Here is a 27,346-nt window from a genome sequence, read left to right as displayed (position 1 = left end):
AGGAGAGGAATGGATTGTGCATCTGAGGGATGTGGAGAAAAAGCAGAGGTCCACAGTTCCTTACAGAAGCCTCTCTGGAGTTTTTGAAGAAGTTTCAATATCTGTCAAGGCACCTGTGATAAGTGAATGGAACCTCCTTTTTTTTTTAAGTTTTACAGATGTATGCTGCCACTTTTGTACTTGTTTGTTCCCATTTCAGTCCTTAACATATTTGGGAAATGTTATGGTCTTTTTTTTCTCCATTGATGGCCCTTAGGCAAATCTAGGTGAGTATTTCATTTTCCTACCCATCCACCATTTGCACAGCAAAAATGTGCCCAGTCCTATCCAACTTTCCCACACTGTGATACAGCTGGGAAAGGTGTACCTCCTCAAGGTAAGGGAAAGTTTGTTCTCTTACCTTAGGGCTGTATTGCGGCTGCATTAGCATTGGAAAGTTGGATAGGTCCTGAGTCTCTAAAAACTATGAAAGGTAGTGGCAGTTAACATTTATTTTCTTATATTTTGTTTTAAAGTATAGAAGAGCCTATTGTCTTCGTACATGTTTCTCTGAGGAGAGAGCTCTTTGTGCATAATTCTTCTCTCTGTGTTGCAACCTAGACATAAAACTATAACTGTGACGGAGTTGGCCTCTCTCTTCCCTTTTTGTTTTTTGCCTTGGGCAGCATCAGAGGCAGACTTGCTATTTCATATTCTTGCAAAGTTGTGTGGCAACCCTAGCGGCCAAGTCAGGCTAATTGAGAAGGGATCTTGAATTAACTAAAACAACTTTTCTCTCCCAATGGAAATGTTTTTAGACAGCTAGGATCTCTTGTCTTATGCTTGGCAACAAAGCCAAAATCTTGTCCCATACAAACTTCCTCCCTTAATGTTGCGTGTTACAGGTGAGAGGTCCATCCCTTTGACATGTTTTGTGAGCAAGAAACAGCAAGCAATCTTTGAAACTAGACTTGCTTTACAAATCTACTGGCTTTAATGCTTCTGTGCTGAAAACCTGGCAGGAGTTTAGTTCAAATGGAATCAGCAGCCCAGGTATCTTTCTGGGAGGAGTTGGAGCTATGTGTTAGTTTGGAATCTCAGGAAGCCTACTCTAGAAATGAATCACATTTCTTGAGATAACAGTTAGCTATTGTTTCTATGGCATTGACTTTTTTCAATGGTGATTTTTCTTTACTCTTTGGCTATATGCTAACTCCACTTCAATGCCATGTGTGAACTTTTTGCTGTCAAGATTTTAATTGTAGGGATTTTTTTTTTTTGGGTGCCTTGGCCTGTCCTGTTCTGGCTGGAGTTGTTGCAGGCACTGCAAGATTCAACTTGGTGTGCGAGTGTTCACGTTTTTATCAAGGACAAAATGGAAGTGGTGAATTTTGTGGAGTTATTGGGTTTGGGTTTAAATCAGTGTTAAAAATGTCAGCGCTCAAACTTGCTTGTTTTTATCAGAACCTTGCAATGCAAGCAGGGGACCAGCAGAGACAGTGTGACTTTCATATCCTAGTATGACCATTTTGCTGAACACCTTTAGCAAGCAAGATAAATAAAATGTTCAGGTTTTCCTCTTTTCTTCCTCCTTCTCCCAAGTTGTATTACCCACCCCAGCAATGAAAATGCTGAAGCTCTTTTTGGTCTCCTAAAAGCAGAAAGATTTCTTCATGCACGCATTTGACGTTAATCATGTCACCAACACAGTTGCTTTTGTTGGCTTTTTAAAAGGCTGATCGGTTGTCTTAAAATCATAATAGAAAGATCCAAATTTTAAATATTGCAAGAACTTTAGAAACCTGCAAATCTTTATACACAGAGAAGGTTGGAGTGGCTTCCCCTTTTCATGATTAACAACACCCAGCCACTACCTTTTGAGGAAGGGAGAGTGGATGGGTGGATGTTGTAGTAGAATGGCTGTGACTGGCCTTTGCTGTGGCCTGGATTGGGTGTCTTTCTGCTCCTGCCTTGGGCAAGGCAAAAGCAGCACCCACACAGTGCACAACATCAGGAAGTGCCAAGGAGGCCAGCCCTGCTCCCCTTATGTGCCCACCCTGCTGCTCCTTGTGCACGCAGATGATCCCAGAACACTGAGAGGAGTTTTTGCAAAAATACCTCGTTGTTTTACAATAAAGGATCAACATGTGCCATGGTTTTGGGAAAAAATTAATAAAAAATATCCACTTGATTTATTTTTTCAATGCTTTCATATAAGAGCCAAGCAGTGATGTGTACAGAGAGTATCTTTGAATATAAAGTGAAAAACTTGCTGTGTGTAAAATATTGAACAATTAACTGTTTATATTAAAAACATTCTGAATAAATTATCCAAGAATATCTCTGATGAACACCCGTCTGTTGTCACTTCATTTAAACTATTTTCCCTCTCTAGCTGTAGAAGAAGGCACTTGGAATTTATAAGAACTGAAGGGTTGGAATTAGGCAAAATCATTTTCTTAGCATTAGCTCTGCATTTGGACATGCAGTGAGAGGCTCTTGCATTCATGTTTTGAAATCTGGCCAACACTTATAACAGCTGACTGGCTCTGGCTTCAGTCTCTGCTTCTCTTTCCCCTGAGAGGGAAGGTCTAGACTGTTTCTGTGTAACTTGCAACGGAGCAGAGTCACTAGTTGCCCAACTTCCTTGCAGATTTCTTGGGTAACTTGGTGGTTGGGAACAGGAACTAGCAGTCCATGGTAACTTCTTCTTGCTTTTGCTGCCTATGGGGTATTCAAAACTTCACAAAAGAATTGTCCTTCTAAGAGTGTGAACTTTAACAACTTTCCAGAACAGGAATGCCCCTCTCAATTTCTCATCCAATTCCTTGGCAATTGGTTTGTCTCACTGTTCTTGTGTACTTATTGTGTTTAAAAACAAAACAAGCAGACAAAAAATTCAGGCAGTAAAGGAGAGGCTAGTACTTTTTAGCTACTGTGTCTGTCCAAAGATGCTTGTGGAAACCAACTCAAGCACACTATTCCCCTGTACAGTATTTGTTTTTTTTTCCTCATGAGCATGACAATTTTTTAACATAACTAATCATATATTTTTGTCAAATCGGCAATACCAAGGAGCTCAGTTTGAAGAGTCTTTGATCATGATAAAAAATAGGATGAGGTGCAGATGGGGTGGGGTGATGTTTCTTGTGAGGGGTGAATTGGGACCAGCAGAAGGGAAGCCTCACTGAGAAAAGGGGAAGTGGTTTGAACTGAACTGCTTTTAGAAGCAAATAAGTGAACTAGCATTTGTCAGCAAATTGAGCACCCCAAGGACAAACTGGAGAGTGCGACCAGAAAGAAGTAGTGCTGGTGGCTTCTAGGTAAGTTTTCATGCTTCTTTCTTTACTAAAATCAATCAAAATAATGAGTAAACTTCTGAATTCAACAGAACTCTTTAAGTTTGCTAGCCACAAAAACAGATGGGGGAAGAGATGTTTTCGAGTGTGATGGAAAGGTTCTGCATTCTACAGGTTATACATGTTTTTGTTACCTATTTTATATACCACTTGTCAATGAAAATTATATGGGCAGTTTACTGCACTACTATAAACCCCCCATACAGATATAGGAATAAAAACAGTGAGCATTAAAGCTGACCAGATGTTGTAACAGTTTTTAAGATGGAACAGATGAAGGACAGACTTGTAGACTAAAAAGTTTAGTTTGATATTGCCTGGCATAAAAGAGATCTTGGGGGTGCATCACTTTGCACCAAAGAACCATGGCCACTCTCTTCAGAAGCAAAATCTAGTAGGAGCTCTTTTTTTTCTTTACCCTTCCATGCCCTCCTCCTTGTCATTCTACTGAACATCCAGCCTAAGGAAGAGTTCTGGTAAACTTTACAGCTTGCTGATGACACTTCAGTCAGCACTTCATAAAAGCTGTAATTTATTGTTGGATTTTTCCCCCATAATAGTCCAGCACAGTTGCCTGCAGTCTTAATATGAATGACACCTAGTTGTACATCATGGTTGGTAAAGAAATGCCTCTTTTGCAGTTAATCTCAAAGACTGTCTTGTGAGACAACACCCCCCCCCCAATCCCATGGGGAATGAATTGCTAACTTGACTTGCATGGTGTTGTACAATGATTAAGAAGCTACCTCCAATAATGCAGGCTTACCACCAGGAATGTTTTGGGATATTGACCTATGGAGGGGGGAAATTAGTGCAGGGCAATGAGCATATAATATAGGTAACCTTAATATGCTTAAAGTTGCTTAACTGTAGACTAAAACAATTGGGGAGAACAGTTGTTAACCAGCTTTTCCTTCTATTTCCACAAGCTAATAAGGACTAGAAAATAGCATTTTAAACTAAAAAAGGGAGGAGAGCTGAAATATGTAGATCTTCCTGGCTACCATGATGCTAAAAGCACACCATCAAGGTGTGGCTTTTATGTGTGGGGCAGGATGAGGTGAGAGGTCTTGCCCACTGGGTGGCAGTGTAGTACACGGAATCAAGCAGGATGGGAAGGAAAATGGGGAGGGGCGTTGGTGGGCATCCACCAACAATACTTTGTGCCTTCTTGGATGCCATCTCCATTGTCACAAATTGTCTAGTTTTCTTTACATGTTTAATGCACGTTTATCCCACCTTCTAGGACAAATGTCCCAAACATTAAAAATACTGTAATTAAAAATGAGAAGGTCATTAAAACATACATTGCTGTCTTGTTTTGGTGTTCAGTAATTGTATCTCATGCACCAATTTGGAAGCCAGTTAATTAAAAGCCTGCTGACTGGGAGAGGTGTTCAAAACGTACTGAAAACAGAGAAGGCAGGGGAGCATCCCTGCGGAGTGAGTTCTAAAAGGTCTTAGTCCCAAAGAATGATAATCATGCCCCAGTTTGGGAAATATGGAAACCATTCTTCTGAGATGCAGCCACAAGTTGACATTCAGAGTGAGTTGAAACCCATCTGTGTGTCCCAGAATTGCAAGTGTCCCAGGACCATTCTAGCATGAAAGGGTTTTTTTTTTTTTGGTCTACAGCCAATTTCTTCAGCAGCAGAAGATGGTCTGAGCCACTGCTTCCCTGGCCAAAAGATAAGTGACATTTTAAAATAGGCACTTGGCATGAAGCTAGTTTACTGCTCCCGCCTGCCCTGCAAGAACAGCAGCCATCCTTGTTTGGCTGAAAGGAAAGGTAACCCAAACAAACTGGAACTGGTACTAGCTACACTCTGTTGGGATCCTGTCTTTACTTTCTGATCTTCATGCATCTGACAAAGTGAACTTCAGCTTTCAGAAGTTCCTGCCACAAGTTGTCTTTTATGCACCACAGGACTCTGTCACTTCATTACACAGACTAACATTGCTACCCTTCTGGAGCCTTTCCTTGTCATCCTCCAAGGGATCATAGTTCAAAGGTGGAACACTTACTTTGCATGCAGAAGGTCCCAAGTTAAATTCCATCTCCAAGTAGGAGAAGATCTTTTTTGGGAGGGGGCTGAAACCCTGGAAAGCTGCTTCCAGTAAGTGTGTGGGTGTGTCAGACAGACAGACAGACAGACCATGGAGAACTTTGAACAGTAGGAGTAGACAATGTTTGGTGAGATGGACCAAGGTTCCGACTCCATATAAAACAGTTTCTTACGTTCAGTGTTATACCCAAATCTTCTAGTGAATGGATGCGTGGCAGAGGGTATCCAGCTTCTCTGTTTAAAGTATGGTGTCATAGACCTCCGTTTGTGGGTCTATGAGATAGGCTGGTCTTAGGCAACAGATGAACCTACCACAGTAAGTTTCTGAAGGGACCTGGACCTTTCCAGATGATGCCAATCTGTGGTTTGTTGCAGAGCAAGCCTAGGATTTCCCACCAACTAAGGAGGCTTGCCAAATGCTGACCTCTCCCTTTGCAATGAGGTGACAAGTGCCACATTCTTCTCCCTGTTACTCAGTGGTGTGCCAGCTGCTGCCTCCTTCCACTTACTGGATATAGTTAGAAAGATGAGAATGGATTGGGAATATGTGCAGGAGAGGAGGATGGCAGTTCACCACTCTCTCTACTTCCTCTTCTGCTCCATTCTCTTCTTTTTCAAATGCAGAGAGCAGGAGAAGCAGCAGCAGAGGTGAGTAGATAGAAATGGAAAGCTGGCACCCCTTTCAATCTACCATCTAAGCATCTGCCTCTGTCATCCTCATGGACAGCCCCTGACTTGCTGCATGAAATTGGAGTGCCCATTATCATATAAATTCTTCTGTGGCCAGGACATCCTATTTTGTTATTCCATTCCTCTAGATTGGTGTGGTTACTCTTCTGATATTAATCTATACAGGCATACAGACAACCTATGTCTGTTTTTTTTTAATCCACATAGATATTTTTTTAAGACATTTTTTTTAATCTGAAAATTTGTGCCCAGTCAAAAAACAGATTAACTTGTTCTCGGACCTTGCTTGAGACTTGTTTGGGGAGCCTGCTTGCCATCTGCAATCTGAACATTTAGTTTTTGTCAAAACTTAATTTTCTTCCAAATTTTATTTATGAAATTTGACTTTAAAACGACTATTTTTACTGCAGTGTTCAGCATTGGCTTTTGAAATGAAAGCTGCTTACAGTCTGTTTTTGTTCAAAAACACCCACTTCCTATGCAATATGGAGAGGGAGAGGTACTGAATTGGAAGAGCAGTTTTTAGTACATCTGCATCAGATTAAAGGTGCATGTGTATTCCTTCTCTCTCCCCCCCCCCCATTCCTTTTGACTGTTGTGGAGCTGTTTCTGCAGCTTCTGTCCTGGCATGTGGAGGAGCAGGTGCCAAAGTGGCAGCTCTAGATCATCCACCCCTTTGGCTACAGCTTCCTTCTATCAGCTGATGCCTTTGACAAAGTCGTTGTTTTGCCGCAGCCTCCACTCCCCCTCTCAGCTGGAGCCCTGGAGGAGTTGTCTCTCTCCTCTTGCACAGCCCAGGCAGACACCCACCAGCTCCCCCATGGCCGACTCACTCCTCAACCACTCCTGGCCGTCCTTCTCCAGGCGCTGGATGAAGAGATGGTCCTTCAAGAGAGGTAATTCTGGCAAATGGCAGAATCCAGAGGTTGCAGCTATCAAAAGGCAGCCCAGTGGGTGAGACAGCACGGACTCTCTGCCTGTTGATTCTGTAACCCTGGCAAAGCAGAAGGCCAGGCGGCGATGCAGACCTAGCATAAATATTTTGCTCTGCTCTTCCTTTCTTCTTCCCGGGGCCTCTTAAGTGCCTTCTCAACAGCTGTTCATTTGACTCAGCCACAGCTTCCTTGACCCACCAGAGCCCTAGTGCTACTTCTGTGTGTGTTGGAGGGGAAGAATCCTCCATATTTGTGTGATCTGTTCCTGTGAGGCTGATGTGCATGTAGATCTTGGAGGGGGGGCTGTAAACTTCTGACTGAGTTTTAGTGTCTGTATTCCCCAAATGTGAAATTCTGGGTGTGGATCTGAGAGGCTCACAGGTTTTCCTGTGGGTGCCTGCCTTAGTGGTATTTCTTACCAGATGCCACTTTTGACATTGTGGGCAACCTTCACCTGACACCTTTACCTCTACTGCTGCAGGAAGAGATGCTGAGCTAAATTCTGCTTGGCTTTGCAAACCTATATCTGAAACTAATGGAATTAAGAGAAAGTGTTGATCCTTCTGTCTAGATAGATCACATTTACTTGTTAGTAAAGGAATGTGCCCTGAAGTGCACTCTGTACACAGTGGCATAGCAGTGGGGAGTGGGGGTGTGGGTCTGCTTCAGACAGCAGCCATAAGAAGATGCTAAAAGAGGGTGCCAGTGTTGCTCCTGCTTCGGTCATGCCAGCATCAGACATGCTGCAGCCTGGCTGGTAGTTGCTGAAAAGCAGTGGACAAGAAAGCAGCACTAGCTGCAGCTGAGCTCATGCATGTGCCAGGTGCACATGCGCACCTGGCACACCATGACTGGCTTCTCCTCCCTCCAGCAGTGAAAGCTCAGCAACCTGGAAGTGACATGATATCATCACATCACCACCAAACTTCCAGGTTCCCAAGCTCCACACTGGGTGAGGCCACCCCCAGCGACACTGCTGTCTGTACATATTCTAAGAGGGAGACTAAATACTGAAAGCAGGTATTAGGCCTGTCTTAATTAAATTCCAGCCTGCTTCTGCTCTGGTAGTCTTATCCACTTGAGAAAATATAGAACCCAAGTTGGGGGTTCTTGGTGGATCAAGCTCAAATGAGCAGTTATTGACTAGCCTCTCAGAGTGGATGGCACACCAATCCACATGGCTCCCATTTTGCTTTACCATCTTTTCCTCTGAGGCTCAGAGGAGGGATTGTTCCTGTTACTCTCAGTCTTTTGGTGCTGGAAATAGGAGAGTATCCTCACTCTTTTTTCATCAGCCCCATCTTCTTTTCTCTTCTATACAAGGCCCCCACTTCAGCCAGCTTTTTCAGGAGTGGTGCCTCCTGCCTGAGAAACAAGGCCATTGTTCCATCTGTCTGCTGCAACCATAACCTTTTATGGTTTCTGTTCAGATGCATAATAAGCATCTGCAGACTGGAATCTGCTTGATGCCCCCTTGGAGCAATTGGCATGCCCTTGGGAGCCTTCAGAATGGCCTTATTTCTTGTTCCAGCCCACACATTGATAGGGAAGAGTAGGGAGTTGCCAACTGGGGAGGGGGCTAGGAGTTGGCACAGTTTAGATGCTAGGAGTCTTTTCTCTTCCTTCGTATTTAGTGTATTGGTGTATTTAGTGGTCCTGTGGAAGCAACCATTTCCCTCCTGTTTGAGGATGTTGGTGCATCACCAGCCATTGCCAACTCCAAGGATTGCCTCCAGATTGTAGCAACTCATTGCAGAAGTTCTGTAGCTGCTTTCTGCTATGAGGGAAAGTACATGAGATCTTTGAGGACTACAGCCAGCCGGAATAGATGGTACTGGTCTAAATTGACCAATATGATGTCCCTATAAGCAATGCCCAATGTTCTGAGTAGGCAGGAAGGAGAATGGGGCACAGAGGATGGGATAAAATGGATGGTGTTACATGGGACACTTTTTAGCATGGCAAAAGCATGGCAAAAGCGATGTGTTCATGATGGTGAAGTGACACCAAAGTGCTGAGCAGCTTCACTGCACACTCCAAACACATTGCACCATGTCACCAAGAGGCCCCCCTGACTGGTTGTTTGTTGACCTGGTTACCCTGCACATGCCCAATCTTGTCTGATCTCAGAAGCTAAGCAGGGTCAGGCCTGGTTAGTACTTGGATGGTAGACCGCCTGGGAATACCGGGTGCTATAGGCTTACACCATTGTCTTTTGGGACTGAAGGTTGCCAACCAATGTCCATTGCATCCTCTAGAATTTAAAGTATTCTGCAGCCTGTATCATGATCAAGATTTGCAGATCTACTAGTCAAAGAAAAGGCAGAAGAGTAAAATGGTGGGTGTGGTGTTTGTTGATTTCTTGATGGTGAGACTGAAACTTGGGTGGCAAACCAGACCAAGAAGGTGTAAAAGCGGCAATATTGTGATCAAGGAGGAAGCTCTCTGGATACCCCCAAGTTCCTGTTTTCCCATTTTCTGTGTCTTATTAGAGGGTTGTCCCTTTCTTGCCAGAACATCAGAGTCCTGAGCAAGCCAGAGGAACCCTTTACAGCTCCACTAAATTGGCACAAAGATGCCTACTTGCATCCAAGGCTGATAAATCTCTCCAGCTTCTCTTTCTCTTCTTTTCTGGGCCAGAGAAGGTGACCTCCCTTGTTGTCTTAGCCATTTGCTGATAGGGCTAAAACACATGTTCTGTCCTCTCCTCACCCCTGTTCTGTGCTTCTGCACAGTTTCTCTTTCCAAGGCACTACCTGGGAATCATTTCACTGCCACCCAGCAGATCAGGCAGTCAGAGAACTGAGGGTGGGGGAGGGAGGTTGGTAGTTATCCTAGGAGGCCTGCACATTGCCTAAAAAGGTCTCCCTTTGCTGGTTCTTGCAGCCCTCCTTTCTTTCTCCCTCTCTCCCTTCTTGCACACATGGCATACTCCAGAGTTTACAGGGTCTGATTTATTGTGTGTTGCAGCAGGAGCATCTGAGGGTAGGGAGGTGGGGGCTGAGGAGAATGTCAAGATTCTGGGTGGGCTTTGGGCAGCAGTACCTCTGGTACAGTGCCCAGGTTTGGGTGCCATCTGGAACACAAGGTCCTTTCTTGGGGGTGGCAAGAATCTGCCTGCTGGATTCTACCATGGAGAATAAGGACAAAGCAGTGTTCTTAATTGGAGCCCAATTCTTCAGGCTGTTCCCTGCTGTCTCTCGACACATCTGATTTTTTTTGTTCTACTATCACTTGCCTGTCTTGTCACTTTCCCCCCTACCCACCCATTCATCCAGGTTTGCCTGCAACAGTGCTAGAGATCCATGTGTAACTTTGCTAGCCTAATAAATAATCCGCCTTTAAAAGGGGATTGGACAAGTTTCTGGAGGAAAAATCCATTATGGGGTACAAGCCATGATGTGTATGCGCAACCTCCTGATTTTAGAAATGGGTTATGTCAGAATGCCAGACGCAAGGGAGGGCACCAGGATGAGGTCTCTTGTTATCTGGTGTGCTCCCTGGGGCATTTGGTGGGCCGCTGTGAGATACAGGAAGCTGGACTAGATGGGCCTATGGCCTGATCCAGTGGGGCTGTTCTTATGTTCTTATGTTCTTATGTAATGGAGAAAAAGGTTTAGACTCCCTTTCTTCCCATACAACTAGCCCTATCATAGGCAGGGCTGCTAGGAAGGAAGTGAAGAAGCCGGTTTCTTTGCTAGCTAATCCAGAGAAACCGCAAAATCTGAACTGTTTGACCACAGGGAAAATCTCCTGGCCACACATCTTATTTCACTGCAAGTAAGCTGGATGGAATGATAAGATGGATGGAATGATGAATGGATAAGACTAGATGGAATAATAATAAAAGATTTTGTGCTCCATGTACATGGCACTTGAAAGGGAATCAGGTCTCTGTGGCACAGAGAAATGACACAAACAAGAGGAGAGAAATTGAGGTGGGGCAGGCAAGGGACATTCTAGCAGTTGCACATACTTGATTATGGTAATGTACTTCAGCTTGATTATATTGGGGGGGGGGGCTAATGGTCTGTGCCTATGTCTTGGTAGAGGTAGATTTTTGACGAAAAATTTAAAGGAAGTAAGAGAAAAGCAGGAGTTCTGGCAATGGGGGCTCCAGGCTCCTATTTACCAGTTTTACCTGGGAAAGTTCTGGAAATCACTGCCCCAGGTTTTGCCTGTTGAGGTGCCTTTGTTCTGAATAATAGTGAGTTGCTAACATTATCAATCTTCAAGGTTCAGCTGCACCCTCCCAGGATCCTGAAAAGCAGGGAGAGCAGATAACATCCTCTAGGGTCAGCGAGTATGCACGTGAACACAGAAGCTCCATGTTCTGCTGTTCTACATGCTGCAGCTGCTATATTAAATTGCGGATAACTAGGGGTCAGACAACTTGTTTTTCAAATACATGAAAAAACAGCTGTCTTCCAAGCTTTTAAATCGGTGAAAGGCAGGTGATTGTAGAGTAAATGGATACAGCAATTAGAAAGGGATGGGTCATGGTCCTTAGGGGAGAGACTGTAGCTCAGAGGTGTACAGCAAATGCTGTACACCTTTGCATGTAGAAAGGTGTACAATGCTTTGCATGTAGAACAGGAGTGTCCAAAGTTTTTGACAGGAGGGCCACATCGTCTCTCTGACACTGTGTCAGGGGCCAGGGGAAAAAAAGAATTAATTTACATTTAAAATTTGAATAAATTTACATAAGTTTATATAAATGAATATATTAAAGATGAACTTATATGAATGAATGAAGGTCTTGCGATAGCTCAAGGCCTATAAAAGGCCTTGCACAAAGCAAGGCTGGCCTTTCCTTTGCTGCCACTACTGCATCACAGACATGAAACAACAAGCATTGGAGGTAGCCCTCATCCCACAGCTCACGTGAGAGGTCAAACAGTTGCCCTCATGCTGAGAGCAGTTGCGTCGAGCCAGTGTGGGCTCCAACAAATCTCCAGAGGGCCAGAGGCTCATTGGAGACTGGGGGCTCACTGAGGGCCGCATTGAGAGGCCTCGAGGGCCGCAAGTGGCCCCAGGGCTGGGGTTTGGGAACACCTGATGTAGAAGATGCTTTGCATGTAGAAGATTCCAGGCAGGGCTGAATAAAATTCCTCTCGGAAACCTGGAAGATCAATGCCAGTCCGTGTCAACAATATAGAGCTAGATAGGAAGGATACCATTGATCTATGTTCCTATGGTTGTGGGGGTTTGGCAATGATCTTTGGGAGGAGAGCTTGGATGTTCTGTGTCCCTGTTTTGCCTGTGAATTTTTGGGAGGGTCTGCAAATACCATCTGAAGGAGTCTCTATGGGTTTGTTTAATTCAGCGTTTTTTGCAGGTCACATCGTGAATGTGAAGCTGAGAGGCAGAGAGAGATTTTCCTGGCCTGCTCTGGTTTTTCTGCTTTGTGACAATCCACACCTGTTCCTTTCTCTTTCCCAGGATCAGAGTGCAAGTCAGCAGTGCAAGAAGAGTTCCCCAGCAGTGGCACCATCCCTGCTTTGGGCTACAACAATCCAGACACTCTGTCTCCATCCTTGATTGCTGAGGATGAAGTCTTCTTCAGCAGCATGGCAGAAGAGGGGGTAAGTAAGCATTGCCAGATCCACCCCAGTTGTAAGTTCCTGAGGCTGGGCTGTACCACCACAACAGGCAGGTGGAGGCTCACAGGACTGAACTATCCTCCATAAAAAAAGGGATTCCCTCCTCAGAGGAAAGCTAGCACATGTTGAAGGAAGGATAATCTAGTGCTCTCTTGATGGATTAGTTTCCTATTGTCCATTTAGGCCACACCTGAGGAGGCCTGTCTGCTTTGTACAGGGCCTCTGAGAGGAATTTTACCAGGGGGTACAAGGTTTCTTTTGGGCTGCTTCCCAAAGAGGGAGGGGTGAAACAAAGAGTGGGGGGTGGCAATGGGGGCAAAACAGGCAGGGGGAAAGTGGCGACAGCCAGAATAGTCTTTGGAGTCCAGATCTGTCAGTCTTCCCAATGCAGAGTTCAGGTCTACCTGCCTGCCCAGCATTGGCAGCTAAGTATGGACAACAAAACACCCTCCTTAGTCTCTCCAAAATCTTTCAAATATAGAGGTTCATTGCAGGAGATGAGCATCATTGTATTTAGGCTCACACTAGAATGAAGAGTGTCCTGTGTACACCAAAACTGACTTCTGCAGCAGCTGCAGGGACACAGATGTATCGCTGAGCTCCTCTACACTCCTTCCTGGTTAGTGGATCCACAAGCCAAAGTGCTAATGATGTAGCAAATTGGTTTCCTCCCAGATATGACACTGTTAAGGAATGTTTGCATTCCTGGAACTGGTGTGTGTGGCTTGTGGCAGCAGTCGCTGCCATTACTGTAGTGCCCACAGTAATGCCCCCAACATCCCGCATGGGCAGTGAGCCTGGGTGAGATTGGAAAATGTCAGATCCCAGGAAATTTCTGGGCTCCCTGCTTTGGCTCCTGAGCCCCCTTTCTGACCCTGGGCCCGGGTACAAATTACCCCCTTTTCCCCTCCCCCTCCTAAGGGGGGCTCTGTATACAATTCTCCAAGGGGGCTCTGTATACAATTCTCCATTTCATCTTGCAGCACTCGGCACCATGATGATGGAGTTCTTGGGCCAGTAGAAAGACTTCTTGGCTGCGTTTGCTTTTTGGCTAGAAAATAGCTGGAAGTGAAGTTGCTAGCCAAAAAGTCCAAGTTGATTAGGTGAAACAGCCCATAAGCCATATACCTATATGTTTGAAATTTAAAACACATTAAAACAAAAAATTGGCCAAGCCCACAATGCATCCTTTCCAAAAACTGCTTAGGAGTAATTTCAGTCTTGGAGGGTCTGGGAGCACTGAATATTTTTGTAACCACTTATTCAAGTATCTTTCCCTGGCTGTTGTGTATTTTGGGTAGCAAAAGAAAATGTGTGATGGTGAGTCAAATTCAGACAAAGGACAGTCACAGTAGTCACAGTCACATTGGAACTGTTGTTCCAATGGTATGTTTTGAAAACGGCCTTTCATCTGTACTGCTGGTTGTGCATTACAGCATGTGACCATATATGCCCACCTCCGCTTGGGAACATGTTGAAGTAGATAGGGAAATTTAGCAGGAATCAGATTCCTAAGTTAAAGTGGGGAACCTTTCCACTTGGCTTCCTCCTGAAGGCTGTCCCAATCTTGTTTAAGTAACTTTTCTACCAGCAATGTCCATCTTCATGCATTCAAATTCCCCGTTCTCTGAAAGCCCAGCTTACACATTTTCATATCGGTTTCATCATTTCATTTTGTCCAGTAGGGTTCTTGTGCTGCTAATTTCATAAAGCTGAGAAGGTCTTCAGCATTTGCTAATTGATGTTTAAAACTGATAATAACTTTCCATATCAGAGTTAGGACCTTTGGGAGCCCTAATTTGAAGGGCGTATTACTACAGGGTCTGTACATAGGGGTAAAGCTAGTGTTTTCCAAAAGAAAACTTGTAGGAATTTCAAGTTGTTCCGCTAGGCCAGCGTTTTTCAACTGCTGGGCCGCGGCACATTAGTGTGCCGCAAGGCAGCCTCAGGTGTGCCATGGGGCCAGCGGAGGCAGGCAGCAGCTGCAGGCGGAGAAGCGGCTGCTTTGACCCTCAGCCCAGAATGAGCTGAGCAAGAAGAAGGCTGCAACCCGCTCCTCATTTACCTGGGGATCCTCATTTACTTGGGAGTAAGCCCCATTGACTACTATGGGGCTTACCCAATCCTAGGCCTGTCTACTCAGAGATATCCATTGTTTGCCCTGCATGCTGATTGGGCTGCGAGAGAAGCCTGGAGGAGGTCTGGGTGGAGTGAGTGAGTGAGCGAGCCAGGGACAGGCAAGCAGGTACTAGAGTCTGCTGAGGCAAGCAGCCTAAAAATGGGCTGGTTGAGGGTCCATGAAAGTCTCTTCTCCTTGCCACAGTTGCCTGCAGCTCCCCAAGGAGACCCTCCCTGCCTTGCCTTTGCCTTTCAGAGGAAGGGCGCTGGGCCACAGTCCTATCCACACTTTCCTGAGAGTAAGCCCCATTGACTATAATGGGACTTACTTCTGAGTAGACATGCCTGAGCTGGGCTGAACTCTCAGGATCCTCTCCTAGCCACACTTTCCTGGGAGTAAGCCCCACTCACTATAATAGGACTTCTGAGTAGACATGCCTGAGCTGGGCTGGGCTCTCAGGTTCCTCTCCTAGCCCCACTTTCCTGAGAGTAAGCCCCATTGACTATAATGGGACTTACTTCTGAGTAGACATGCCTGAGCTGGGCTGGGCTCTCAGGTTCCTCTCCAATCCCACTTTCCTGGGAGTAAGCCCCATTGACTATAATGGGACTTACTTCTGAGTAGACATGCCTAGGATTGGGCTTTTGTATTTTTTCTGAAATACAGGCAATGGGGGGAGGGAGAATGTGAGGCAAGTGATTCTGGACCTTTGGAAGGTGATGGAAGGGACAGTAACTAACTGCAGTTATGAGATGGGGGGAATGTGCCTGTGGGAGGGGGTGAGGAGGAGAGAGAAGTGCCAGTTGCCTGCTCCTGTGTTTGAGAAAGAAGCGTGCAACCAAAAGCCCAATCCTAGTCTTGTCTACTCAGAAGTAAGTCCCTCAGGCACATTCCCCCCCAATGTGCCCCCAGTCTTTGGCTGCAATCCTAACCACACTTTCCTGAGAGTAAGCCCTATTGAACAAAATAGGACTTACTTCTGAGTAGACCTGGTTAGGATTATGCCCGTTGTCATGTAATGATTTAATTGTATTAATTATATTAATTAAAAATTAATTGCAATGTAATAATTTAAGGTAAGTAAAAAACTGGGAGTGTGCCTTGACCATTTTAGTGCCTTGACAGTGTGCCTTTAGTTGAAAAAGGTTGAAAATGGCTGCGCTAGGCCCAAGAACCAGATTTGAGAGCTGTATAATAAGCATGGCATTACTGCAGCTTTATATGTTTTTAGGAGTGCTGGTGCATATTATCCTTCTTTAACATAGAAAAAAATTTCAGTGCTAATAAGGCTAGTTCAGTTTTATTCTTGAGATGTTGAATATGTTTTGACCATGCAAGATTTGTTTGAAATACAATTCCCAGGTAGCTAAATTCGTTTACCTGCTGTGCTGATTTTCCAGATTTTGTCTTCCTCATTGACCTTGTGGAAACCATTATTTTGGACCTACCCTCGTTTATTTCCAGTAGCTCTTCATTGCAATATGCAATAAATGCTTTAATGGCATGTTTTAGACCATCATGAGTTCTTGAAGATAAATTGAAGTCTTTGGCTTACCCAAACTTTTTGGCCACAGGGCCACATCAAATATCTGGCATGGTATTGAGGGCCAGAAAAAAAAATGTAAATATAAAATTTAAATAAATAAATTTGAGATGGAACTTAGATGAATGAATGGGCTCATTCATTCAACCTCTCCAGCCCTCAGAACACCCTGCAGTCCCAACCAGAGCACAGCTCCGGTCATAAGAACATAAGAACAGCCCCACTGGATCAGGCCATAGGCCCATCTAGTTCAGCTTCCTGTATCTCACAGCGGCCCACCAAATGCCCCAGGGAGCACACCAGATAACAAGAGACTTCCATCCTGGTGCCCTTCCTTGCATCTGGCATTCTGACATAGCCCATTTCTAAAATCAGGAGGTTGCACATACACATCATGGCTTGTAACCCATAATGGATTTTTTCTCCAGAAACTCATCCAATCCCCTTTTAAAGGCATCCAGGCCAGACGCCATCACCACATCCTGTGACAAGGAGTTCCACAGACCAACCACACGCTGAGTAAAGAAATATTTTCTTTTGTCTGTTCTAACTCTCCCAACACTCAATTTGAGTGGATGTCCCCTGGTTCTGGTGTTATGTGAGAGTGTAAAGAGCATCTCTCTATCCACTCTGTCCATCCCCTGCATAATATTGTATGTCTCAATCATGTCCCCACTCAGGCGCCTCTTTTCTGGGCTGAAGAGGCTCAAACGCCGTAGCCTTTCCTCATAAGGAAGGTGCCCCAGCCTAGCAATCATCTTAGTTGCTCTCTTTTGCACCTTTTCCATTTCCACTATGTCTTTTTTGAGATGCGGCGACCAGAACTGGACACAATACTCCAGGTGTGGCCTTACCATCAATTTGTACAACGGTATTATAATATTAGCAGTTTTGTTCTCAATACCTTTTCTAATGATCCCAAGCATAGAATTGGCCTTCTTCACTGCCGCCGCACATTGGGTCGACACTTTCATCGACCTGTCCACCACCACCCCAAGATCTCTCTCCTGATCTGTCACAGACAGCTCAGAACCCATCAGCCTATATGTAAAGTTTTGATTTTTTTGCCCCAATGTGCATGAACTTACACTTACTGACATTGAAGCGCATCTGCCATTTTGCTGCCCATTCTGCCAGTCTGGAGAGATCCTTCTGGAGCTCCTCACAATCACTTCTGGTCTTCACCACTCGGGAAAGTTTGGTGTCATCTGCAAACTTAGCCACCTCACTGCTCACCCCTGTCTCCAGGTCTGAAGAGGTTGAAGAGCACCAGTCCCAGGACAGATCCTTGGGGCACACCGCTTTTCACTTCTCTCCATTGTGAAAATTGCCCATTGACACCCACTCTGTTTCCTGGTCTTCAACCAGTTCTCAGTCCAGGAGAGGACCTGCTCTCTAATTCCCTGACTGTGGAGTTTTTTTAGTAGCCTTTGGTGAGGGACCGTGTTGAATTCCTTCTAAAAGTCCAGATATATAATGTCTACGGGTTCTCCCGCATCCACATGCCTGTTGACCTTTTCAAAGAATTCTATAAGGTTCGTGAGGCAAGACATACCCTTACAGAAGCCATGCTGATTCTCCCTCAGCAAGGCCTGTTTGTCTATGTGTCATGTTTGGTTGTATGGGCCAGAGGCTTTCAGGGGACAAGAGGCTGGCCATGGGCTGGATAGAGGCTTGCTGTGGGCCGCATCTGGCCTCCGGGCCGGGGTTCGGAGACCCCTGGCATACAATAAAGTAGGCACCAGTCTATTTCCTAGGCATGATGCATGGGTTGTGGCGCTGAGTAGTTTTGGAACAAAATCATTTAAATACAAGTTAAACAAGTGAGGTGCAAGAACACATCCCTGCCTGACACCTCTTTGAACAGGTATGGAATTTGAAATGTCTCCATCATAATTCAGCTTGACATGTAAGGGATTTCTAGAATATAATTAATTTTAACAAACTTCTAGTGTACATGCTGTGTTTAGTTTGTTCCAGAGACAATGTCAAAGGCACCTCTTAGATTGATGAAGGCTACTTATAAAGTGCCAAGAGTGTCTAATACATATTTGCTTACCAGTGAGGCCAAGGTGAAACAAAGTTCTATACAGGAGTGACCCTTCCTAAACTCTGTTTGTTCATCTCCTAGTATCTCTTCCTGTTCTGTGCAATGGAGCAGTTTTCCCTGCAGCAGGGAAGCTTGAGACCTTATTAAAAATAGGAAGATGAACACTTGTTCCTTGATTGCTTACTGTAAATTCCAATATTTTAAATAAGTTAGTATCATCAATCAGGATGTAGTCATTGACACTAGTTACTTGCAGCAAAATAAAGGTAGTCTCTGCAAATGTCAAATAAACTGTTCCTGTTAACAATTGCTAGTGAGAGTCTGGAGGCCATATTCACCAGTCTGGCTCCTGACCAGCTGATGGTGTTATACTTGGAGTGATCCTTCTGTGATGTTATTATAGAGGAGGTCTTTCTTCCTATATTTGTTATCTGGGGCAATTCTAGCATTAAAGTCCCCCCTCCCAATTATCCTTGTGGCATGAGGATGACTGCTTTGGAGGTCCAGTAAATATTCTTCTAGTGCTGTCCACTGATTGTCCAGATCCAGTTTAGAGGTTTTGGGAGAAAGGTAGATGTTCACCATCAAACTTTCTTTGGACTTGGTGCCATAGCTAACTTTGAAGGGCATAGGGGGAAGGTAGATGATTTCCCTATGTTGCTGGATACAAAGCTCAATAGACCCCTGTGGGGGCGTCCTTTATCCAGCTGGCAGAAAAAGGAGTTATATCCATTTAGGTTGCAGGGATTACAAAGCCAAGATTCTTGTTTCATGATGCAATCAAATGAAGAAATGAAGGGGTCTCAGGGTCTAATGTAGCCTTATTCCAGCCATTTATATTCCAACTAAGAATTTTAATAGTCTTCAGGGGAATGTTAACTTGTCTCCTTTGCTTTTCTTAGTCGAAAAAAATCAATCTTGTTAGCTAATTGTCTGGGAACAGAGACCTCCATAAGAAAGATGATACAGAACGGGTTCCAACTCAAGGCAAACATTCTAAAGAAGTACAAGAGAGTCCTCTGCTTGATTGTCTATTTACCTCACATGATTTAGAGAAGTAAAGACCTTGGCAAGCTGAATACACCTGTAGGGAAGAGCAGAGCAATTTAATCTTGAATAACGATAAGTCCTCCCTTGACCTTCCCTTGGCAGAAGTTCAAGGAGCCTCCACCAGCCAATCAGAATCAGAAACCAGAATCAGAATCAGAAACCAATCTGGATTTACAGGAGTTAAGGTCAGCCTCCCCTTATTCCTAAAGTAATTGAAGACACTAGCATGCAGGAAATGTATTCTAGCATTTCTAGCATGCTAGAAATGTGGAACATTAAAGAACAGAAGGAAAATTGTGTCAAATGTACTGCAGGGTGTTTCTGCGACATTTAATATTTGCCTTATAGTTATTAAAGATACCTTCAAGTTATTAACTTCTGTATAACGATTTTAAAGTCTCAAGAATGGAAGGCTCCTTTTGTCCAAAATTTAAAAACCTCTCCTCCACCACCTCCCCTATTTGCTGAACAAGACAGCTGTGCCCAGTTGTTTCCTTGGAACAGAGCAATAGGATAACATTATTCATGGAGGTGGCCGTGTTTTCTAGCAACGAGCTTGCAGGTAAGACTGCTAGCATGGTGTGTGTGATAGAAGGTGAAAAACAAATGTGACCCTAGTGTGCTGGAAGGAGAAAAACAGCTCTCTAGCACTTCTAGCGCTGGAAGCTGAAAAACGAACAAGGTCCTTGTTTGCCTCCTTTTAAGAGTGGCTGACTTTCTTCATGGTCGCTGAGCAGTCAAACGTAATGTTCTATGCATGTGCAGAGTCAACCTTACTAGCTTCCAGAACTTTGTTGAGTATATTCTACCCAATGAATTCAGAATACAGAGTACAATTCACTGACCCTCCATGTTAAAGTAATGGCCATTTGAAAGTGTGTCTTGAAAGTGAACGGGTGTAAGTCCACCTACCATAGCTTGCCCATAAGCTGGGATGACACCAAGGACAAACTCCACACTGGAACTGGGTGAGTGAATGCAAGTTAACTAGGCCCTTGGACAACTTTTAAAGCAGAGGGTGTGAGGAGGAGTAGATACTGTATGTTGTTTGTTGCTGAATGAAAAGCAGAAATGGCAGCAAAATGAACTCATAGAAGAGTTGGCCAACTTGAGGATGTGAGGTGGATACCATGTTGTAGGATGTCCTGGACAGACGCGTTCCTTTGTTGAAAGCATTTCCACTTTCCTGAATAAGCCTTGCAGGTCAGGGATTTTGTTCAGGAGACAAATATGTCCTTTGAAACCCCGTTGATACCGACTAAAGCAGGGGTGTCCAAAGTTTTTGGCAGGAGGGCCACATCAGCTCTCTGACACTGTGTCAGGGGCTGGGGGGGGGGAAGAATTAATTTACATTTAAAATTTGAATAAATTTACATAAGTTTACATAAATGAATATATTAAAGATGAACTTATATGAATGAATTACGGTCTTGCAATAGCTCAATGCCTATAAAAGGCCTTGCACAAAGCAAGGCTGGCCTTTCCTTTGCTGCCGCTGCTGTATCACAGATGTGAAAGAGCAAGTAGTGGCGGGAGCTGAGAGAAGTTGCGTTGGGCCAGTGCGGGCTTCAACAAATCTCCAGAGGGCAGAGGCTCATTGGAGACTGGGGGCTCCCTGAGGGCCATATTGAGAGGCCTCAAGGGCCGCAAGTGGCCCCCGGGCTGGGGTTTGGGCACCCCTGGACTAAAGTCATATCTATCGTAACATCAATTTCAGTATTTCAAGTTAGTGATGTAATATACAGTTCAGTCTCAATTTTGAGAGGAGGCTTGGACAGGAGGGTAGGTGAAGGTACTGTAAAGAGGCGATGTAGAAAGAAGACAGTTCTTTAAGGAGTTATTCGTACAGATGTTCGAGCCTTCCAGTCATCACCTCTGCAGAGCTGAGGCCTATCTGAGGTCTAAACTGCTGGGTCTATCTTCCAACAGTTTGAACTTAAGGGGTGTTTGCCCCCATGCACCCCAATAAGGCACAATTTATTATTCAAATATAGAGACTTGCATCTCCTTTAGGGCAGGTTCCTTTCTTCAATAGAGATGGTCAGCAACTGTCTATTCTCCCTATGGCAGTGGTTCCCAAACTGTGGGTCGGGATCCACTGGTGGGTTGTGACCTGATTTTGGGTGGGTTGCCAAAGAGTGATGGAAAGACCAGATAATTAAATGCCTCAAGCTCTGAGACAAATGGAAAATCAGATGCTATAGCTGCTAAATATCCTGCAAAGAGCTCAGCTCCTGCAGTTTGCAAAATAGCTGCTAAGTGCCCTAAAAGGAGCTGAGCTCCTGCAGTTTGCAAGCATGTGTGAATATGCTGGTGGACCCTTGTTATCCACTGTGTTTACCAAAAACCCCATGGATACCAAAAGCCACAGGTAATGAAACCCACAGTTTAAAGTACCTTTAATCCTCTGAGGGTGTTCTGAGGCCGGGGAGGCCACATGTGGCCTTCCTGATGCTTGGAAGCCCCTCTAAGCCTCTCAGAGGCCTTAGAAGTTCACTTTGGTTTTTCTGAAAAACAGAAGTGATGTTTTAAGGCCTTAAAAGGCCTTTGGAGAGCTGGAGAAGCCCTCCCCAGCCCTCTGAAGACGTTTTAAGGCCTTAAAATATCACTTCCAGTTTTTCAGAAAAAATCAGAAGTGACCTTCTAAGGCCTCCGAGGAGCTTCCTAACTTCAGGGAGGCCATGCGTGGCTTTTCTGGCACTCAGAACACCCTCCAGAGATGAGTGGAGTACAGCTCCCCTCACCTCCAGAGGGTCCAGGTTGAGCCATGTCTGGTTATCATTACTTATAAACTAACAAAATATTTCTTTTAGATCTCCTTTTTAAAAAGTTTGGTAAACCTAGCTTGTTTCCGATAGCGTGATGTTTTAAAAAGTCGGTCCTGGTGCTAAAAAAGTTTGGGAACCACTGCTCTATGGGCAGCCCATCCTAGCTCCAAGATAATAATCACTGATGACTATCAGAGTTTATCAATGCTAACCCCTTTAAAGGGGGTTTACAAACCCTGGACAATGGGGGCAGAGAGAGTGGTGCTCCAGGATTTCTCTTACAGCAGGAGTGGTGATGTCATCAACAGCCATAAAAGGACATTATGAGCCCTTTCCTCCCAATGCTCTTAGCTGAGAAAGAAACATCAGGCTCAGCAGGAGGCAAACTGAGACATGTGTTAATGTTTAGGCCCTTTTACAAGGATTGTCTCAGAGACAGTATGTAGCTTATTTTGCATTATGGATGCAACCCTATGCACATTTACCTAAAAATAAGTCATCCCTAACACAATGGTCTTCTCAGTAATCATGCATATGCTAGCACTCTAATGCCTACTATATTTTGGGATATTTTTATATTCAGTTTTTATGCATTTGCTTTAAACTACTGGAACTTATTCCAAGAATTTGGGACGAAATGAGCTACATCTCCAAATGGAGCACAATAAGCTTCAAAGTGTGAATAAGTAGAGAAAACACTCTAATAAAACAGTTTTAAAGTTGATTTTCTTGTTGTGGCTCTGGGAGGGAGGTATCAAGACAAGATCCTGCCCTTCAAGCCTTACCACTACACCACAGCTTACAGGTAAGCAACTGCTCCTGCTGTACATCTTGCCCTTAAAGTCTATAACTTGGTGGTAGAGCACCTGCTGGTTCGATCCCTGATGTTCCCAGTTCAGAGATACCCAGAAAATGCCTGTGGTAGTTCTCTCACTGGTGTATATAGTTCATGTACACAACCTTCTTGTTCTTGCAACAACATGATCAGCTTATTGCAACTACAGTATCTGGTTTTCCTTGTGCTAGAATGTGTACTTGTATAGGTCTCGACACCTCAGTCTGAGAGGCAAGTTAAGAACAACTGCTACATTGCCCCTGAGTCTCAGATGAAAGGACCCCATGGCTAAAACAGAATTTTTTTAAATATGTGCTTTATCTGTGTTCCTTTCAAACATGTTGCATCGAGACCTGAAGGCAATCCCTATCCCTTGACTGAAGGTGCCCTACTATTTTAGCAATGCTACCAGAAATAAGTTTTCCACTATGGATAGGAAAGGCCCCTCCTCTTATGGTTCCAATATAATCCCTATTTAACCTCTTTCTTGCTTAACAGGAGGATGTCTCTTCTCCTGAGCCAGAGAGTTGCCTGGGCACTATCCACAGCAGTACAGAAGACATCCTCTCCATAGACTCTGCTCTCCAGGGTTCAGAGTATTACAGGGACTTGGGACTCACTGGGCCCACAGAGGTTGATGGTGTGGCCACAACAGCAGTGAAGCTGGATCAGACATCTTGGGGGGCTCCAAGATCTTGCTCATCAGCAGAAAGACACACGGGTTGTGGGGAGACATCGACCCATGTCCCCTGCCCCACTCCAACCTTGGAGATGGCTTGTCACTACCTGGATGCAGATTGTGCCTGTTCATGTAGCACCGGGAACCAGGGAAGCTTTGTCAAGACAGAGGTTGACCACCCAGAAGATGAGGAATCTTTCCCAGTGTTGGTCAGGTCCATGTCTACCTCACGACGATACAGTTGGGATACTCCCTTGTCTCCAATGGATGCCCAGCGTAGGTGAGTTCAGTTGGGTGTGTGTGAATGAAACTTCATTTTGGTAGCCAAGAGGTAACAATATGAATTGGGAAGCCCCTGGTTCAAATTTTGCCTCTGCCAAGAATGGGGTAGCAGTTATGGGGCCAAAACAGGCAGTGGAAGTCCTATACCCAGCTCAAAACCTCAGGGTATGCACCAGATTGATTATTGATATGGTCTTTTTGAAAACTTCTTGTTTCTGCTCTCTATGTGATTTGAGAGTTGGTGTCATCTCCTAAGCCAGTGGTTCTCAGCTTTTAGCACTGCGACCCACTTTTTAGAATGAGAATCTGTCAGGACCCACTGGAAGTGATGTCATGACCAGAAATGACATCATCAAGCAGGAAAATTTTTGACAATCCTAGGCTGCAATCCTGCCCACACTTACCCAGGAATAAATTCCATTTACTATAATTGTTTAAAGCAGGGGTCTCCAAACCCCGGCCCGGGGGCCAGATGTGACCCACAGGAAGCCTCTTTCTGGCCCACGACCAACCTCTGAAAGCCTCTGGCCCACTCAAGTGAATATGACCAGAGCTGTGCTCTGATTGTGTCTGAAGGGTGTTCTGAGGGCCAGAGAGGTGGAATGAATGAGCCCATTCATTCATTCATTCACTCATCTAAGTTCCATCTCTAATTTATTTATTTAAATTTTATATTTAATTTTTTTTTCCAGCCCTCAACACCACGCCAGATATTTGATGTGGCCCTCTGGTCAAAAAGTTTGGAGACCCCTGGTTTAAAGCATATACACGATACCCTGTTGAAAGAATTGATCTGTAACATTTCCTCAAATGCAGTCACATACCATGGCAGCATCAAGTCTACTATATTAAAAATATATATATTGAATATATATATTGAAATGAATGGGGACCCACCTGAAATTGGCTCGCAACCCACCTAGTGGGTCCTGACCCACAGTTTGAGAAACACTGTTCTAAGCTATCAAGGTACCTCTGAATTGAACAGCAGCAAAGAATTTCCTTCTTCTTTTAGCCTGGCTTTCCTCTGGCAACTTATTGGAGCCCCATGTTCTGTCCTAGAAGCATCTTTCTATGAAGGGGAATATTGCCTACCTTGGCCCTGCTTGTTCCAAATTCTCTTTCAGGGAAAGGCCTGGCAGAAATGATGCTTGGATCCTTTGAAAAAAGCATCTATTAGCATCTGAAATGGCTATTTATCAAGTCAAAGTGTTGGTCCTTCTAGTTCAGTAAAGTGTAAACTGGCTGACAACAGCTCTTCACAGTTCAGCTAGCCCTCTTTGGATGGAAATGCTGTCAAGGACTGAAGCTGAGAGTTTTGCTTGCAAAACAGATACTGTGCCATTGAGCTATGATGATCCATCCTCTTCTGAGAACTTATGGAAGAGCTCTAGTTTAACTTTACAGCTCAGATCTTGCAATGTTTATGTTTCAGATTAAGTGTCCTGAGAAGATATTTGCAAGTTCTGGGGGAAGGTTTATAGCTCAGCTTTGTGGCACCTACTGTGCACGCAATTCCTGTCATCTCCAGTTAAAAAGATCCCAGATAGAAAAGCATGGGAAAGTTTATTCTATCCTTGAAAACTTGGGGATCTGCTCTCAGTAAAAGCCAACAGTAGGCTTGGATGAACCAGGGGTTTAATTTGGTGTAAAGGCAGCTTCATACTTTCATATACATATATTCCAAAGTGCTTAATTCTGCTCTAGCAAGCACAGGTCTTACAAAGCTGGCATTTTTATTTCCTAAACCAGGGGTGCCCAAACCCCGGCCCTGGGGCCACTTGTGGCCCTTGAGGACTCCCAATGCAGCCCTCAGGGAGCCCCCAGTCCCCAATGAGCCTCTGGCCCTCCGAAGATTTGTTGGAGCTCGCACTGGCCCGACGCAACTGCTTTCAGCGTGAGGGTGACTGTTTGACCTCTTGCGTGAGCTGTGGGATGAGGGCTCCCTCCACTGCTTGCTGTTTCACATCTGTAATGCAACAGTGGCAGCGAAGGAAAGGCTGGCCTTGCTTTGTGCCAGCTTGATCTATTCCAAGACCTTCATTCATTCATATAAGTTCATCTTTAATATATTCATTTATGTAACCTTATGTAAATTTATTCAAATTTTAAATGTAAATTAATTCTTTTTTTCACAGGCCCCCGACACAGTGTCAGAAAGATGATGTGGCCCTCCTGGCAAAAACTTTGGACACCCCTGTCCTAAACAATGAATTATTGGCATCTGAATTAAGATGCGACTGGAGCAAAAGATAGTTTAGAGAACAGTTTCAAAAGGGAGAGCGAAGCCAGTCTCTAACACTCAGAAGCCTGTTTTTCAAAGTTGGGTGAGTTGCCAGGCCTGTCAGCTAGTATGATTAAAAAAAACAAAAAAAACTCTACAGAGCTCTGGAACTAATCCAGGCTGTGCCTTTTTAAGGCTATGCAAGTCCAGTGAGGTGACTGCTGTCACCCTGCATCTCTACCAGCTCTGAACATGCAATATTGATCTTGCTGCTTGGCCAGGAAGGGTGTGTGTGTCTATTTTTAGCTTTGCCCTCCTTATAAGGTGCCCGGGGAAATGATCACTGCCTGGGATCTTGGCAGGGCCTTTTGTCAAAATGGGAAGGAGCAGAGTGCCTACCCAAGGCCCTGTACAGTTGCCCTTCAGGCTTGGCAATGCAAATGGAGGCCTGGGCAGAAGTGGTTCAGTTTAGGTTTGGGAAGTCACCCCCAGTGTCACCTCAACCTGGAGGCAGATTTCCTTCCATCCTCATGTCCACTCCTTTCAGGCTGACGGCAGAGACAAATTATTGCCAGTTTCAAGGGTTTTTCCTCAAATCAGAAGCTTAAGAGCAAACAGAACCAAAATGCATCAATATCTCCTCCATTTTAGAACTCCTTTTCTCTAGAGCAAGGTGGGCAGACTCTTAGTTTTGTGGGATCTTCTCTGTGCGCATACTACTAAATCCTGAAGAGCCACCAGCAGGATTCAAATGGGAAATAGTGGCTCACTTGCACATATGAGTACAAAACTACACCTGAGTTACTGCATAGCGGGAAGTCAAACGTAAAACTCTTTTAACTTGGTAATTTAGTACTGGGAATCTGAGGGATGCTGAGGGACATCCTGAGTTAGAGAAAGAAACCAGGGAGGTGTCCAAAGGAGAGAGTGTTGAAATAATGGTGACTTCAGTTACTGTACTCTCATGTAGACTGGGTGTGTTTATGTTCATGACACATGACAAGGAGTCACATGACAAGGAATCCACATTCCTTGGTGCCCTAAATGACTGTGCCAAAAGAGCTGGTCGTGGAATCAACAGGAGGGGAGGCAAATCCAGACTTCATGCTCTTTGGCATGCAAGACCTGCTGTAAGATGTAACTATTTTTGAACTGATAGGGAAT

The 27,346-nt window shown here is 44.6% G+C and overlaps 1 protein-coding gene across 2 annotated transcripts in view; it reads left to right on the top strand.

The window, feature by feature from the left end:
• The first annotated feature begins 6,846 nt into the window (after positions 1 to 6,846).
• ARHGEF18 (Rho/Rac guanine nucleotide exchange factor 18) overlaps positions 6,847 to 27,346 on the top strand; it is a 79,111-nt gene continuing 58,611 nt past the window's right edge. For both annotated transcript variants that reach the window (XM_066636064.1, XM_066636065.1), the window contains exons 1-3: positions 6,847 to 6,990; positions 12,472 to 12,614; positions 23,496 to 23,956. In XM_066636064.1, coding sequence (XP_066492161.1) covers positions 6,915 to 6,990; positions 12,472 to 12,614; positions 23,496 to 23,956 — 680 coding nt within the window. In that variant the 5' untranslated portion in view covers positions 6,847 to 6,914. The remainder of the gene's footprint in view (positions 6,991 to 12,471; positions 12,615 to 23,495; positions 23,957 to 27,346) is intronic.

Source organism: Tiliqua scincoides, chromosome 8 (genome assembly GCF_035046505.1).
Source record: "Tiliqua scincoides isolate rTilSci1 chromosome 8, rTilSci1.hap2, whole genome shotgun sequence".
In the NCBI taxonomy this organism is placed as follows: domain Eukaryota; kingdom Metazoa; phylum Chordata; class Lepidosauria; order Squamata; family Scincidae; genus Tiliqua; species Tiliqua scincoides.
Note: the sequence above shows the minus strand (reverse complement) of the source record. Positions and strands in the feature narration are given on the sequence as shown.